This window comes from Amblyomma americanum, chromosome 1 (assembly GCF_052857255.1).
Source record: "Amblyomma americanum isolate KBUSLIRL-KWMA chromosome 1, ASM5285725v1, whole genome shotgun sequence".
NCBI lineage: Eukaryota > Metazoa > Arthropoda > Arachnida > Ixodida > Ixodidae > Amblyomma > Amblyomma americanum.
In genome coordinates, this window is record NC_135497.1 from 439,597,709 (window position 1) to 439,614,891 (window position 17,183).

General features: G+C 47.0%; 1 protein-coding gene across 1 annotated transcript in view; it reads left to right on the top strand.

The window, feature by feature from the left end:
* Nucleotides 1-17,183, top strand: part of LOC144115910 (uncharacterized) — a 175,268-nt gene that overhangs the window by 136,087 nt on the left and 21,998 nt on the right. The window contains exons 132-135 of the mRNA XM_077650542.1: nucleotides 1,105-1,164; nucleotides 2,957-3,019; nucleotides 3,949-4,017; nucleotides 6,208-6,258. Coding sequence (XP_077506668.1) covers nucleotides 1,105-1,164; nucleotides 2,957-3,019; nucleotides 3,949-4,017; nucleotides 6,208-6,258 — 243 coding nt within the window. The remainder of the gene's footprint in view (nucleotides 1-1,104; nucleotides 1,165-2,956; nucleotides 3,020-3,948; nucleotides 4,018-6,207; nucleotides 6,259-17,183) is intronic.

Below are 17,183 nucleotides of genomic sequence, written 5' to 3' on the forward strand. Positions count from 1 at the left end.
GGGTTCCTAAATGCGGAAGACTAAGGCAAGTTGCACTTAAATATTTTTTTAATTGTGACTGTGGCTCTTGGTTATGGTTGCGAACAAGCATTTGTGCTGAGGCGGTAAGGTCAAGGGCTTGCGTATTCGAAATACCTTTGAAGTTTTGACCAACTTTCTATATAATCAGCTTATGTAAAATGAAACTAAATAACACTCACGGTGTAGGTATCACGGGCTAAATAATGGTATTGTGAAGCATATTCTAAATAAAACAACGTTTGGAACGACGACTCCCAGGGGTCCGTCAAAACAAGTCTGGTCACGATAATGTTCATACAGTACATTTCCATTTCAAACCGTTTGCATGGCAACTTCAAAAAGAGTGGTTGCGCAAGTTAACTTCCGAGTTCAAAAGCGGAAAAGGGGAGAAAGATGCAAATAAAGTGGCGTAATTTCGAGCAATGTTGTATTAAAAGCCATTGATTTTGTAGTAGAAGTCAAATATTTGCACTGCGAATGGATCGTTTTATTCCAAGACTAAGCGCAACACTCGTTTTGCTGCAGCAATGTTACAGTGCCATGTCAGATAGCCCTTGAGCAACAACTTCCCGTTGTCAGAATACCAATTAAGCAAAACAAATGTTTCGAACCAGCTGCCCAACCGATTTAGGAAGGCTGCAAGTGTGTTTGTTGAATTTTCTAAAGTTTCCCGTAATGCGGAATTCGCTGGAGAGGTGAAGTTACGACAGGCGGGCTTAAGCTAATAATAAGGTAAGCGCACTGGTTACTGCAAGAGTCTTTTCCCCAGAGATGCAAGTATTGTTAACGTTAAAAGAGCCGCAAAAGAGAGGGGTAACTTTGTTATACACAGTACCTTTACCTGAACTTCAAAGCGAGCCTTTCCTCTTGTTCTTCCTCCTGGGCATTTCTGAGATTGTAGTGAATTTCTCTGAAACAGCCTGTAGCGTGCTTGTTATGCATTAGAGCGCCTTTGACTAGCGCTCGCAGCAATAGTCAAGTGTAGATTGTGCATTCCTGATAGCAGTTCTTAAAACCGAAACACCGCTGACTGCCAACTAATGAAGCCCACCTACTGCCCTTCCTTTCCACCTGGCCCTGAAGACCGCCACCTCTGCCGGCACCACCCGTGGGACCCGCTTTCCCTCCGCCCCCGACAACATTGTACGTGCAATTCGCAGATTTTGGGCTTTCGGTTCAGCGCTTCGCCGCCGGGGCACAAGTAAAACGACCATAAAGCTACGGCCGGTCGAAAACGCATGGCTTCTCGCTTTTTCTTTAGAGGCTTGCTGCGTGCATGTCTGGCCGAACGCAACTCCTATGCGCAAGACGATGTCGAGGCGCTCTTTTCGCCTTCGCAGCTTTAGCTCTCGACAATTCGACTCTTTTCGGCTTCGCGCTGCTATATCCACCGAAGATGTTCAAATGAAAGACCACTTAGCAACTCCGCTGAAGGCAACTGTCTTGGGTCCCTAAGTGTGTGCTCGATTTTGTCGGTACCGCTGCGCCCACATGGATCTCATTTCCGAAAGGGGATGCCTGAATATCACAACCATTACAATGCATCTGCAAAATGGACAGTGACCAGCATGACAACACAGTCTATGGAGGGAAGGCCAGAAATGGCTGCCACAAGCGTTTCCTTCCAACCTTCTGCTGAGCTGTTTTGCCAATCACAAGCTACAGTCGTTTGCTCCGACGAGAAACGCTTGTTAGTGTTCCTCGTAGTGGCGGTATTGTATTGAACAAAAAACACCCACGGCCAGAATTTTAGCTTACTCCTTTTTTATGCAAGTTGTGTTCTACTGTCCCAGCTGAATTACATGGCTGCGCGGTACCCGGCTTTTACACTATCCATTTGAAAGGTAAATAATGGTTTATGGGGGTTTAACATCCCAGAGCGACTCAAGCTATGAGAGACGCCGTAGTGAAGGGCTCCGCAAATTTCGACCACCTGGGGTTCTTTAACGTGCACTGACTTCGCACAGCACACGGGCCTCTAGAATTTCGCCTCCATCGAAATTCGATAGCCGCTGCTCGGATCGAACCCGCGTCTTTCGGGCCAGCAGCCGAGCGCCATAACTCTCAGCCACCACGGCGGCTTAAAACGTAAAGAGGATGCTCAGCTTGGTTTCGCTATGATTCCCCTCTCCCTGTCATTTCAGCCCATTTGTGAAATGGCAGCCGAAAACACCTGATCGCAAAATTGAATCAATGCCGTTTTACCCTCCTTGTTCAACCCCCCCCCCCTCTCCCCAAGAAATACAACCTTGCTGAAATACTGTTCTTTAAACAGAGCTTGTCATGTAAGTTCTATATTATGCTGGGTCATATAGCTCGGCACTCATATTATGCCGTTCTAGTTTATATATAGTTTAATTATGCCTGTTTCTTAAACATGTGGAGGTCTTGGTGGCCTGCCCTAGCCTTCCACAGCCAGTTGGCCAGCTTCACTGCTCTGAAGCATATAGAAAAAGCAACGCTAGCGTACACAGTCGGCCCACAGCTATGGAAATGTGTTCGAGCTTAGGTGTCTTATTTTAGAACAGTTCGCAAGATGTTACGATTGAACAACCGCTACGTTGCCGCACTTTGCAAATGGGGAGTCCAGATAGTAACACGGCAGTAACGAAAGCCTTTAGCCACGCGCTAGCCATATTTCGACGAAATTAATTTTGTATCTCTTGCACTTACCGCTTTGTTGAAGGGCTTGATGAAACCAGCGACGTAGATTTTCACTCGCACAGTGTGGTTACTCCCGATCTTCTCTAGCCATTGAGATGAAAACTCTTGCACAGGAGAAAAAGCCCCATAAAGCAAAAGAGCAAAGCACCAGAAGGACCCACCTATGAGATAAAGCACCTTGACCCTCCCGAAGGAGGGGAACCGTCCGCACGAGGAGAAAATAGTGGTTTCCTTGGGTATACCTATCTGTGTTTTTGCTTTCTTCCAACAGCGCACCTCGTCCGACGTCAAGACGCGGCTATCGGCCTACTCCAAAACCCCGGAAAACACTTCCGTATGTTTCGTGACCCGCTAACCTGTGATGCCTGGAGAGAGCTTGAAATGACAATAGAAAGGACCGCTACCAGGAATAAAATTACACCTTTGTGAAAGAATTCGAGTAGAAAACTGCGAGGCCATGTTGTATTTCTGTGATGCCATTCTGTGACAATGTTTACGCGGTATTAATAGCAAGAAATTTTGCAAGATATAAAGCACAGCAAGTTAATCTGGCCAGAAATTAGTGACAAGCTCGAGGCTTTTGAGAATTTATGCGGCTTTTTTTTGCAAAGAATTGGAGAACTTAAGAAAACACCTCTTAGGAAAGCATTCGCAACTACCACTGCTGCACCTGGTTTTTACAAAGAGCAAGACAGTAGTGATTTCGCGAGAATTTTACGAAATGCTCGAAAGATTGCACAAAGAAGTTTTAACAATCTACAGGAGCAGATAAAGATCGATTTTATTAAACGCGGAATATTTCTTCCGGCGCTCATGCCGGCGCAGAAAGAAATGGAAGCCCATATATTGTAAACACAATCTAGTCTTTTTCTCTTGTCATTTCACGCTGCCCGCAATGTTTGTTTCGTTGCAGGGTTGTACGCATGCAGTAGTTCGGTACTGCAAGAAAAAAAATGGCCTTGCAGTACAGAGATACAAAAACAATAAAACTCCAGACACTAAATATTTGGGTGCTCCGCCTTGAAAGCAGTGAACCACCACGTTCGAAATATATTAAAGGTCACGAACTACTGCAGGCGTCACCGTTACTGCGTGGCTCATATCAGTCTTTTTTCTGTCAAGAATTTTGTCTCGTGAGGCGGTACGCGCTGCTCGTAGAGATGAGGTACTGGTGCGTGGTACGGATGCTTTTGTCTCTTTCTAACTGCTCACTGCTTCCTCTTTCCTTGTTTTCATTTGTGAAACCCTCCCGCTCGATTCCAGACCGAGGGGTCCTCCACCACCCAGGCCACCCCCTCCTTCTCCTGCCCCTCCCCCTGTGGCCAGACCACCGTACGTACTGAAGTTATCTCCCAGTGAAAAAGCATACGATAAGGCCTTGGCACCTGAAAGCTCAACGAAGTACAGAAATTATTGGTGTTTTTTTTCACGTTCTCTTCATGGTGTCCTTGGTTGCAAAACTTCACTCTAGTGAAGGTGAGTTTTTTGGAGGGATGCCGAAGTATTAATAATAATGATCATTTGATTTGAACGGGGCAAGGCTAGATATTGTTCTTTAATTTTTCCTGCGGCTCTTCTCAGTGCAATCATCTGAATACTAGATATAATATAGACTCCTAATTCAGGGCACAGAATATATATATATATATATATATATATATATATATATATATATATATATATATATATATATATATATATATATATATATATATATATATATATATATGCATGAAAACGTTTAATGCAATTGCCACATTTCAGTTTCCCGTCAGTGTCACGCTGTTGTACCTAACTGTGCTCTTATTTCGAGGTTATCTACGGTAAACTGATTTCTGTCACCCACAATCCTTTTTCATGGATGAAAGATGCTTCATAGGCCTACAAAAGCCCATCAATTGAGAAAATAGCTTCGTCTCTTGAAACACAGGTTGTCAGGGTGTTAGTCGTTACTGCCTTGTACTACCAGAGAGGGCCTTGGTGATTTAAATTACTCTCGCTCAAGATGAAGCAGTCATTCTCACAATGAATGCCATGTGATAGTAAGGGCAACATGTTGAAGGAAACGCTGTCTCCGTGCGCGTGGAAGGCGGCGTTTTTTTTTGACTAAACAGTCTCCTTCATTAGCATCCACTCATCGTGCCCAAAGAGCACCCAACGATAACCTGGCCCAGCGTAGGTGAAATCAATGAACATCACGTAAAGGACGCTTTGGATGAGGGGAATTATATTTTTTCAGAAGCTGCCCTGCTATGATGGGCATTAGGAATAATAGCGTACAAATGGCCGGTAATGAAAGAAAAAAAATATGCAGTTTGAAAGCAAACTACGCAAGTGGAGGCCGTGCGTTAAAGAAACGTTGGCCTCTGCGCTTGGATTGACAGAAACTGTCGTGCGTACTGCCAAAAGCAAGCGCAGTGAGCTCCTTTTAGGCCTGCGCTCATGTCATTTCATTATGAAATTAAGAGCTCGAGATATGCGCGCCCAAATTTAATGAAAAACGCTTCCTCAGCGCACCGCCTCCCCCGCCAAGGCGACCACCTCCACCACTCTCTCTAGTTCCCCGTCCTCCTCCGTCAACTCCGTACGTTATCTTCCTTGATTTCCCCTCGGGACTTTTACGCTTTACTTATACCTTGTCGGTGATACTATGCAGTGTGAATTGTTTGTATAAAGAGAAAAAAAAAGCCAGGTAGAACACCAGAATAAAGCTTGGATGGACAAATTATGTCGAAACACAGAACAACGCTCTGCTCGCACCTAAAATGCCAACTAGTGCCGAATAATTTGGCGCTAAATGTAATGGGGCCCTAGAGCAGCAGAAATATTCTGTAAATATGGATAATAGAAGAACAGGCTTAGGACGGGAAGAAGGCAGACTCCGAAATCAACAACTGAATAAAAATAACTGCTCTGATCTCCACTGCAGTAAGTGATGAACACGTGAAACAAAACTAGCAGAGTAAGACTGCTGTACTGTACTGTGTACAAAAATTAGCTACTGCCGTTTAATAGACGTTTCCCGTCTGCAGCCTTCACTACCATAACACTATTTGTGCGCAGTCAGTATGAGCTTATCTCCAGGATTGTGTTCTTGTAGCCCGCATGTGCGCCTTTACCACACGCAATTAGAAACGTAGCTTGGCCAACCTTAGCTGCCATTCCGGTAACAAAGGATGACATTTGCGAGCAGTGCATTCAGGTCTAGAGTAACTGAATTCACTCAGAACACTGATACTAGGAAATGTTCGACATCTAAATATCACGGACGACTAGGTTAGACTCTTAGAACCCCTTCGGGAAGATATTTTTTAATATTCTTTTTCCCTTTTTAAGCAAAGCATGCCACACACTGCGACATTATCCTGATCGTGCATATCGCGGAAGAATACGTCTGTCTTTTCGTGTTTTGAGAAGTAACGCAGGCGCGTTTTCCAATTAGTTGGCGTCTAATATTTAGGCCTGTCCACTTGGTGAAGTCATAACTAGAACATTAAGTAATAATAGCCTTACTGTTTACAGGACAAGAAGACCATTCCCGACCTACACTCCACCACCAGCAGCTCCGCTACCGTGAGTATGACTTCTTCGGGCATTACATATGCTAAACGCGTGCGGAACGCGCGGCTTAACGCGTTCCAGCGTGTGATGTTTCGTCCCTCGAAAAAGTGCCCTTTTTTAAACTGCAACTAACCTCGTGTGCGTAAACTTTTATTTTTAACGAATCTGATAATTCAGAAATATTCAAAATGAAATTGAAAGGGAGCGCCTCTTCGATGCATTGATGCAATGTATTTGGCACAGATAGGAATGCATATATTCTTTTGCATCGGCCTTTTGGATTTAACGGCCTCAATGATCTAAGTACGTACTTTCTAAAAGTATTCGCGCGTCTTAGCAAGTTTTCGGACACGCTTTTACTCTCTGAGTGCGCTAGTCGATTTCCTTTGGAAATTAGCAGGAGTACTTAGGATACATTCAGTGTTTGAAGACGACGCAAAGGAGGTGAAAGTCCTGCCTCTCTCACCACAGAACGCGGGGAATTGTCTCGGAAGTCGCTTCTCCGTGATGCGATGAGTGGTGTTTAACTGGGAGTGAGCCTGCAGTGAAAGTACAAAATTGTTGCGGAGAAATTGAAATAAAAACAAATGAAAAAGATGACTTAAAGAAAAACTAATTAAGGATAAATAAAATTAAATAATAGAAAAATTACGGCATTGAAACGGTTTTCTCGCCTTGGATGAGAGACGCCATTGTGCAGAAAACGTGCTCCTTACAGTCTTACAGCTCGAGTTAAGCTCGTATGAGTGAATGCGAGCATGCAGAAGACGGAGAAAAGCAGCCGTTGAGGCTAGAGGCGACAACAGAGCATCAAAAACTATAAACCTTTTCCAAGAATGGGCGAAGCACAGACATTTAAAAAAAAATGAGAGGAGCAACGCGTTTCGAGCAATTAACAGTTTAATCGACGACGGCTGTGCTCAGCACATTTTTCTTCTAATGGTTACAACAGTATGCGGTTTTTATATACCACGGCCCAATGCAATTTCAGCACCATGTGACGTCATATACGTACGCAATTAATACGTTGCTCCGGATGCCATATATGAAGTATCTGATGCGTTGTGTGTAGATCAGAGTATCCACAATGAAGTCATTTCTCAGAAGTTCAGACAGTGGTTAAAACTGTGTTGGTATCTTTGATGTGATCGCATCCTTTTCCGCAGCAGACCCAAAATACACAGTACACTAGGGTGTATATTGCACCTCGCCAAGGGCATGGAGCGTTGTAACGTAAACACCCAAAGCGTTCACTTCGCAAACAGTCATCGCTAATTTAGGTATTCTTAAAAACGCATGCAGTTATTAACTTCAAATGTCTGCTTCAGATTGGCATGACACAGATGGCAGCACCCGTATACTGTTAATAAAAGAGCTTAAAAATCCTCATTTGCAGCTGCGGGACAGCTCGATTGGGACACTGACGGCTGCTGACATAAGCCAGCTGTCTGAATACATGCACCTCACGAGTGAAAGGGAATAAGTTACCTCGATTCATCTCATGATTACTCTACAAGTGTCGGTGAAAAGCGTTTTTTTGGCCTAAATAGATTTCTTGTGTAAGGATAACGCCAAAGGGGCATTGTTTACTTCAGTGAAGAAGTAACAAAAAAAATCAATTTTTTGTGTACAAAGTGACTGTTCCCCTGCGTGCTGGAACCACATGTATTCTCAGTAAAGCATATCCACCAATAGGGCTTTAGCCGTGTTCGGGATGTGGCCCACCAGGCTTTTATGGAAAGCCCGCAGCGTTGTCTCACGTAGCGCATACCACCATATCTTTATAAGTTACGCTGTACATTAACACTGTTGGAGAATATTCGAAAAATGGCGCTCTAGCATCATAAAGAGCAAGCCCAGCAGAATGACCCATTTCAGAATCGCATAGCCGTAAGCCGAGTTTATTTCGAGGCGGCATTTTCTCCCAACTATGTCAACGCCCACTAAAGACGAGCTGCTGCGGCCTTGAAAATGCATCATGGTGCGCACTGGATTCTCGATCATTTCAAATATAGATGGCACCGCGACCTTCACTGACAGACAATAGGGCATTGAGCAGTTATGGCCTCAGTGCTAAGAGCCCAGAAATGCTTGATTGGTTTATTTTACCCGTAACACTTGTACCTCTACTCACAAATGAAAGTGCGCAAAGTAAATCGGAGCAAAAACCCAAAATTAAAGAATTTGAAAAGACAAATTCAGCGCGCAGCAAAAATGGGGAAAAAAACAAGCCAGCGAAAAGATGGTTTGGAAGGGACTAAATTGGTCAGCTTTAGTTGTTAGTGCAGAAGGTTGGGCGAGTTGGTGTTCCACCTTTTGAAACAGTGAACCAGCATAAAAGACGGTGACATAGACGCACAATCACAAAGTTCAATCGCTTGAGCGGTTGTTCGGCCAGCTTCTTTTAATTGTATGGCTTCATCCTTTACGCTGTTGCAAAGCTTCAAAATGGGAAACCGGTAAAATCCAACTGTAAGTTGGACGCTGCCAGAAAGCTGTTCAATTCAGTGAAACTATTCACCGTAGAAGAATAAAGTCCCTGGAGAAAGAGGTCTACTGTCGGTAGAAAGCAGAAAAGACGTAACTCTCGAGATCAGAAATTGTACCAATGGGCGAGGTGAAAGTGTCAATCTTTTGATCAACTCGTCACAGTGAGGGCGAAACGTCGGTGAGCGGCATGCAGTAGATGATGGCAACTTGAGTATGATGGCGATTAGAACTGAATAAATAATCGGTTGGCCTATGACCAACTATATCCCTAATGTAAGAGGATGAAAAAATTGTAATAAAAATAATCAGACAGAAGGTTTTTTTTTCTTCTCTGCGCTGATCAAGGCCGTAAACACAGTTACTTTTATTGGTCAGACTTAATATAGCGATAGAGGATACCAAAGAAGTAGAGATCTCCGAAACTACTTAAACGAATCCTGGTGGGGTAGCACGACCGGATATCAGATACAGGATGAAATTAATTGGTTTTTGAGGAAAAGACATGGCGCAATATTGGTCTCACATCTCGGTGGACACCTGAACCGCACCTTAAGGGGGGACGCGGGTCTTGAAATCGCGAAAAAAGGTCAAAAATGGCAATTTTCAAAAATTGCGATTTTGAAGTCTTTAATGTCCCAACTATGCCTCGACAAAATATTATAGCTGAATTCCAACTCAAAGTATGAAAAAAACGGCAATTTAGAAACGTCGGTGAGCCGAATTTGAACGCCAAGCGCGAAGGTTTGCCCCATTTTCAAGCTGCCGTAGCTCCGCGCGACGCAAACCGATCGGCGCCATCTTGGTCTCGTTTGAAAGCTGGTTTCCCGCTCTCCAATTTGGCGCCTCTCGGCAAGCTGTAGACCCTCGCACAGCGGAGCTATCAGCACCCGTCCGCAAGGGGGGAAAACGTCGCGAGACAGCCGCCGATTGGGTAAAACGGGCGCCTCCTCGAGGCGCAGCCTTCTGAGTGGCCGTGACGCATGCTTTGCCCCCCGCGGCCGCGTTGTCCGGCTCCTTCCCGTCGTCTGCTTTCGCCTGCACGCCCGTCATTTTTCGCGCTCCTCGTTGTTTCCTATATTTTTCGTTCTGCCTTTTTCCTTATCGTTATTGTAGATATTTTGGCTATTGAATCGCTTCTTTTAGCCTCGAATTTCGTGCTTTTGCGTGTACTTGCCTGCCTGGTGTCTTTGTTCCGTGTGTCACGATGGCCCGAGACGCGCGCTTGAAAGCAAGCACGCGAAAAGCAGTCGGCAAAAAGAGACGCGCATGGAATAAGTAGAGTGCTGCATCGGCGAGAACTGCAGCTTCGGTGATGCCGCAAGCTGCTGTACCCTCGGTGCATGCGGCTGGACTGAGCTCGCCAACAACAGCTTCGCCGGTGGACGCGGCTGGACAATGCCGATCGGCGTCAACTTCGGTGTTACCGCAAGTCTCTGCAGTGCCGGTGGATGTGCCTGGACTAAGCCCGTCGAAAATGTCGACTTTTGATACGCTGCAAGCCGCTTCGAATTCCGTGTCGTGGGAAGCGGCCGAGCCGGCTGACCTAAGCCGACTTCGGCGTTTGCGCACGCCGCTTCGGTGCCGACGGACACGGCTGAACCGAGCTCGCGTGCTCAACGCTTCGACAAGCACGCGCAGCGCGGACCTTGGCAGCGCGCCAAGCCGCTGCCGCCGCCGCCGCTGATAACGTCATTTGTTTCTTTTATATATTTTGAGGAGAGCTCCTAGGGGGGGGGGGGCTCGGGGAATTTGGCAGAGCGCCAAGACGTTGTGCGCTCTAAACTGAAGCTTGAACATTCGCATTAGACACTCCTCACTGTCCTGTTTTTAACCTCGCAAGAAAGTTTCTCGCTTCAACCAACGAATGGCAGCAACCAGCAGAGCTGTTGCAGCACAGCTTGGTTACAGGCCTGGGAGCTGCCTCATTGGTAGGAGCCTTGAAAAAGATAGAGACTGTGCAGGTCACATAAGGGTCACACCAATGCTGAAAAGGTGAACAAGAGGATGGCCAAGAAGCACAAGCCTGACAGCACCCAGGACTTCTGTGAATGTGTGGCAGATTCAAACAAAATAACTAGTGATTTTCTGAGCGTTTTTTTTGTCAAGTGCCAATGCAATACAGAGGTTTTCACAATCTTTACATGAACAGATTTCTGTAAATTTGGTGTTATTGTGTTTAGCGATGACTGGGCTGCATGCTAAAGCATTAAATTTTTCCATATGAGCAATAAACAAAAATGGCAGAGTAAGCAAAACATTGAATGCAATTTTCTCAGCTTTGCTTTTTCGATCAAATGCCTTTGCCTTACGGGACTTTTCATTATGTTTGCATCGACTGATTTTATTCAAGTAGGTATCATTTTTTTCAGCAACACCTCAGCTACATCCTAAAGCTTTCCAATTTTCATTAAACCCAATAGACTAGCAATTAGGTCAGACGTAAGCTAATTACTCCCACATTGTTTTTTTTTCCTACTTTGTTATTCATTCATGACCTATGTGATGACTTTTTAAAAATTTCTTTAGCTTTAGGATGTGCAATGGGCCCTTAAAAATGACAGCATAACTTTAAAACTAGTTTTTCTAATTAAGAAATCACCATAATGGCCCGTAAGAAAAGACCTAAGTGGCATAAATTATTTTGCCATATCTTCATTTCTAGATGAGATATATAAAATCTGAATATATATTTGGGGTTAGCATTCAAAGATATATCTGCATGCCTATTTTCAGGAAGATATGTTAAGAAAAAAAAAAGTTTTCAAGGAAAGGATGAAGGAGGGTGTGAAAGAATAAAGTAAGACAGGGGTGCCGTAGTGGAGGTTTCCTGTATATTTCCGACCATCTGGGGATTTTCAATCCACACTGGTGTCGCACAGCACATGGGCGCCTTTGTGCGTTTCGCGGCAGCCGCCGCAGTTGGGTTCGAACCAGGGATCTCCGGCTCATTAGCCGAGTGCCCTAACCCCTGAGCCATCGCGTCGGGTCAGATACAGGATACCATTTCAATTTAAAGTGTGGGAGAGTCCAATAACGATTTTGACGGAATTGTGAGCTCTTCTATAATTACGACGCATGTAGCGAAACATGCGTTTGTTACTACAACCTTTGTCCGTAAAGTTCTGAGACTGAGTCCATTAAAAAAAATGCGTTTAACATTGAAATCATTTGTGCAGCTCCCCTTCGAAATAGTCTCTCTTGCAGTCTACATACACACAGCTTTCAACGCTTCTTGTGGTTTTGGAAACAGTTGGAAAGCGCCTTTCTTGGCAGGGCTGTCAGCTCCTTTGTCGTGCTGTCTTGAATGGCCTCTACGCTTCCCATCCAGCGAACTTTTAGGTCACTCTTCACACGAGGAACAAGAAAAAATCGAATGGGGAGAGGCCAGGCAAGTATTGCGGATTCGGAAGTAGAGTATTATTGTGCTTGGCGAGACATTTTGTCACGCTGAGAGCAGTGTGCGGCCTTGCGTTATCATGAAGAAGGAACCATTGTCCAGATGCCCATAAGTCAGGGCGACGGGGTCGCAGGTCATCACGCATGTGTTGGATCACGCGGATATAAAACTCCTGATTCACCTTCTGCCCATGTGGGACGAGCTCGTGGTGTATGACACATCTGGCATCGAAAAAAAGACTAACAGCATCGTCTTTGTTTTGGTATTTTGCCGCCGCACTTTTCTCGATGCCGGAGAGCTTGTAGACCGCCATTAGGCGCTGTGGCTCTTTGTTTGAGGATCGTATTGAAAACACCATATTTCCTCTTCAGCAATGATGCTGTAGACGAATGCAGCATCCTTCTCTGCCTCGCAGAGCAAGTCAGCACTCACTGATGTCCTCATGTCCTTCTGGTCCTGTGTGAGGGAGTGCGGCAAAAGTCTGGCATTCAGCTTTCGTTTCCCCAAGTTCTCACGCAAAATTTGGTGGCATGTTCTCTTACTGATGTCGAGAGCATCTGATAGCATGCGGACTGTAATGGTGCGGTCTTGCTGTACGACTTCCCCGATCCGAGCCGTCCGAGCCGCGTTGTTTTCATTCCGTGAGGATGAAGGGCGCCACTGCCTTGTGTCGTCTTCCACTGACGTTCTCCCTGAAACGAACCTCTTGTGCCACTCGAAAACTCGCGCCCGCGATAATGTCTCGTTGCCGCAAGCATCACGAAGCTCATACGTCTGTGTGGCTGTCTTGCCAAGCTTCACACAGAGTTTTATGTTTACACGCTGTTCGAGGTGGACGTCTATCTCTCAAAATTCAATCACAGTGGAATGCGCAGACGACTAGTGACAACGTGTTTTCTACACGTAGTACCATCTAGCGGCTGCCACAGCAATTAACATAAATAGCTCAGGTTATCCCGAAAAGATGGCGCTATACATACGGACCAACATTTGTTTTGGGGAATCATTTCTAGAGAAGAAAATAAATCAGACTCTAAACTTTACAGACAACGGTTGTATAACTTATGTAGTGAAAACACCCTCTTTGATGTACTGCTATGAAAATTCGTTTAATGTGTGTATTGCCAATAAGCACAACGTCTCTGCACGCAACTGCATACATTCCGGTAAAGTAAGGACTGACACTTAGTAATAACCGCATGCAACGACCAACGTTCAGTGGGAAATGAGCGAAAGTAGTACACTGCCGTTTAATATTAGTAAGCAGTAATGACGGTCAGCTAAGGGGCTCATGCTATTGTCCTCCAGAGATCTTCTCTGCTCACAGCTGCGGCAACTTGAGACGTGCAGCGGACATCACCCAGGCCCAACTTTTCGCTCGCGAAGAGGCTTGCGCCTGTGAGAGAATCAAGGCAAGATCGTTGACATTGTAGAAGAGTCAGGGCTAATATTTCAGCTGCGTAGCCCCTCTAGCCCACCTGTCCTCTCAGGCGCTTCTCGTTGCTTTTCTGAGTTTGGCAGTGCTCTCTGCGATGCAATGAACTCATCACTCGTGAACCTGTTTTTTGTGTCCCTTACTCTGTCCGTCGTTCGGTATTTTGCGCTTCCTAGTTTACAACAGGCTCTGGATTTGTAGATTAGCACATTTAGAGGATAAAAGTATGTGTCCTTACCCGGATAGAGCCACTAAACTGGACATCTAGGAATAAGCGCCTAACAGGCAACTACATACTACTCTATTCATATCAGAATAACTTATACTGGCCTAGAGGTTTCTTGTACAAAAGCTACTATCGCTATACAGGACGTCCCAGCTAACTTTAGCCATGGTTTTAAAATACGCCGAGGCACTATAAGACGACGCGACTAAATGCATGCTGCTGGCTATTGTATGTAGTAAGTCACACTATTTTTTGTATCGAGTCGACTGCCCTCAAGGCATACAAGGCACCCTTTGCCTAAATGAGAGCGACTGGATTGAGTGACAAATTGTGACATTTTTGTGCGTGTGTGTGTGTTATGCCTTTTTCCCCTTCTCTCTTCCTCTTTTTAGCCGCCTAATCCCTCTTCCCCAGTGCAGGGTAGCCAACCGGAACCCCTTTCTGGTTAACATCCCTGTCTCTCCCTCCTCTTCTTTATCTATCTATGTTTTAATTTCATAATTAGTTGATATTAATTAACCAGCTTCGCAAGACACAAAGATAGGTGAAAAATTCCAATGAGAAATTTGTAGAACGGTCCCCGAAACGTCCAAATAAACACTTTCTAACTTTCCATGTATTACGTATCGGCTGTTTTTCGCTCTCTGCAGATGCCCGAGAAATACAAAAAGTACCATGTGACATGCCCACTTGCGCGCCGCGATTGCTGTGTTCTCAAACGTTCCGTATAGGAACGAACAGATCATTTAGTTTGATGTGCTGCCGCTTAAAAGTTGACAGGGCAGCGACGCAGCAGCTGGATGTGCGATATAGGCCAGCGGTATGCTTCCCTTGTTGCGCTTGATAGCGACAAGCAGACACAGTCCTTATGACTTGAGCTCGCATAAATCGCAAAGCCAGCGCCTGCACCGTAGCCCTGTCACCTTTTTAGGCAGCAACACACTGGGCTAAATTATCTGTTCGTTCCTAGACGGAATGTTTGAGAGCGCTGCAATCGCAGAGCGCAAGCGGGCATGTCACGTGGTATTTATCGTATTTCGCGGGCATCTGCAGACAGCGAAAAAAAGCCGATACGTGATAGGTGGAATGTTAGGAATGTTTGGTTGGACGTTTCGCGGACCGTTCTAAAATTTTCTCACTGGACTTTTTCGCCTATCTTCATTGCTTGTGAAGTTGGTTAGTTAATCTCGACTAATTGTGCAATCAGGCACAATACAAAAATAGTTTGAGTTGCTCCATACAATAGCCAGAACCAAGCATTTGGTCGCGTCGTCTTAGAATGCCGTGGCATATTTTTAAACTTTAGCTAAAATTAGCTCGGACACTCTGTATAATGAATGTGTGGTGCACTGTACTCACGCGCTTTTAAGGCAATCACATAGATCTGCAATCCCTTCCCTTCCCTTGCACCCGCAGTTTGTGTCCTTAGGCGCAGAAAATAGTCTAAGGCTAAGGAATCTTGCTACAACCTTTAGCTTTATCATTACTCGTGTATGTGTAAGGAAACTCGTATACTCGTTTTTCTTCCTAAACAAAATATGGCCGCATTTTAAAACATGGTAATTTAGATTTCAGCTTTACGGACGCGCGACTGACAAGCACTCGTGTTCAAAGAGCTTGAGTCACAACGAGCAAATGAACTGCAGCTTTCAAAGCAGATGTAAGAATTATACATTGCAAAATTACGGATGCCACTTCTCAAAGATTTTTTTTAACAGCTGCGTAGATTCAGCTTTCATTTCACTCTTAGTCCAGCACCAGGGCCGGCGCCACCACCATTCCGGCCACCTCCTCAGCCACCTGTGCAGAGGCCTCCTTTACCTCCTCCACCAGCAAGACCACCTTCACCTCAGGTCCCAAGGCCACCTCCTACATCACCTGTCCAGAGGCCCCCTCCTTCGCCAAGGCCACTTGCGCGACCACCACCAGCTTATGTACCACCTTCAGAACCATTTCCACCGTCGCCTCCACCTGGCAGACTGCCTTTCCCAGGGCCACCTCCCTCACTTCCGAGGCCACCACCACCCATTGCAAGACCTCCAGTTGGCCCACCTCCAGCTTTCAGACCACCTCCAACCCCTGCAGCGAGGCCGCCTACCCCACAATCAAGTCCGCCCACAGTGCCCCCTATACCAAGGCCCCCTCCAGCGTATGTGCCACCCCCCGAAGGGCAATTCCCACCAGCTGGAAGACCGCCCTTGCAGCCTCCATTCCGTGGAGGACCACCTCCTACAAGCCGCCCCAACCTCCATTCAGGCCACCGACTCCACCAGCAATCCCAAGACCTCCCCCTCCAGCTGCGAGACCTATTCCTCCACCTCCACCAGCTCCGAGACTACCTTCTCCGGCTGGAGTTCCACCCCCACGACCTCCACCAGCAGCACGGCCACCACCGCCAAGACGGCCTCCATCAGCATATCTTCCCCCTGTCGAAGAGCCAATCCCTCCCGCGCTACCACCAGCGCCAACACCACCATCGCCACCAGCAGGAGCGAGGCCGCCACTACCCCAACCACCATCCAGGCCTCCAGCACCGCCTTTTGTGCCAAGACCGCCATCACCGCCAGTGGCAAGGCCACCGCCTGTGCGCCCAGTACCGTTCCCACCCTCAGGACAACCGCCTTCGTATGTTCCTCCAGGAGGGCCGCAGCCTCCCACCTTTAGGCCGCCCCCGCTGCCTCCATCTCCTCCAGCTGGGCCACCCACGCCTCCCCGTCCTCCACCGGCTGCTAGACCGCCACCAGGACCCCCTCGAAGGCCACCACCAGCTTATGAGCCGCCTCCAGTAGTTAGGCCACTACCACCACCCACTGCACCTGTTCAACGCCCTCCACCTCCTGCGGCAAGACCATCCCCTCCTCCTTCCTCACGGCCAATACCTCCACCACCAGCACCTCCACGCAGGCCTCCACCAGCTTACGAGCCTCCCCGGTTGCAAGGCCATTCCCGCCCCCGACTGCACCTGTTCCACGCCCTCCGCCTCCTGCGGCAAGACCCACAACCTCCTCCTCCGCCGCGGCCAATACCTCCACCACCAGGACTTCCTCGCAGGCCTCCACCAGCTTACGAGCCTCCCCCACTTGCAAGGCCATTCCCGCCACCGACGGAACCGCTTCCACGCCCTCCGCCTCCTGCGGCAAGACCACAACCTCCTCCTCCCCCGCGGCCAATACCTCCCCCACCCGGACCTCCTCGCAGGCCTCCACCTGCTTACGAGCCTCCCCCAGTTGCAAGGCCATTCCCGCCACCGACGGAACCTGTTCCACGCCCTCCGCCTCCAGTGGCAAGACCACAACCTCCTCCTCCCCCGCGGCCAATACCTCCACCACCAGGGCCTCCTCGCAGGCCTCCACCAGCTTACCAACCTCCGTCACTGTTCCCCGATGCTC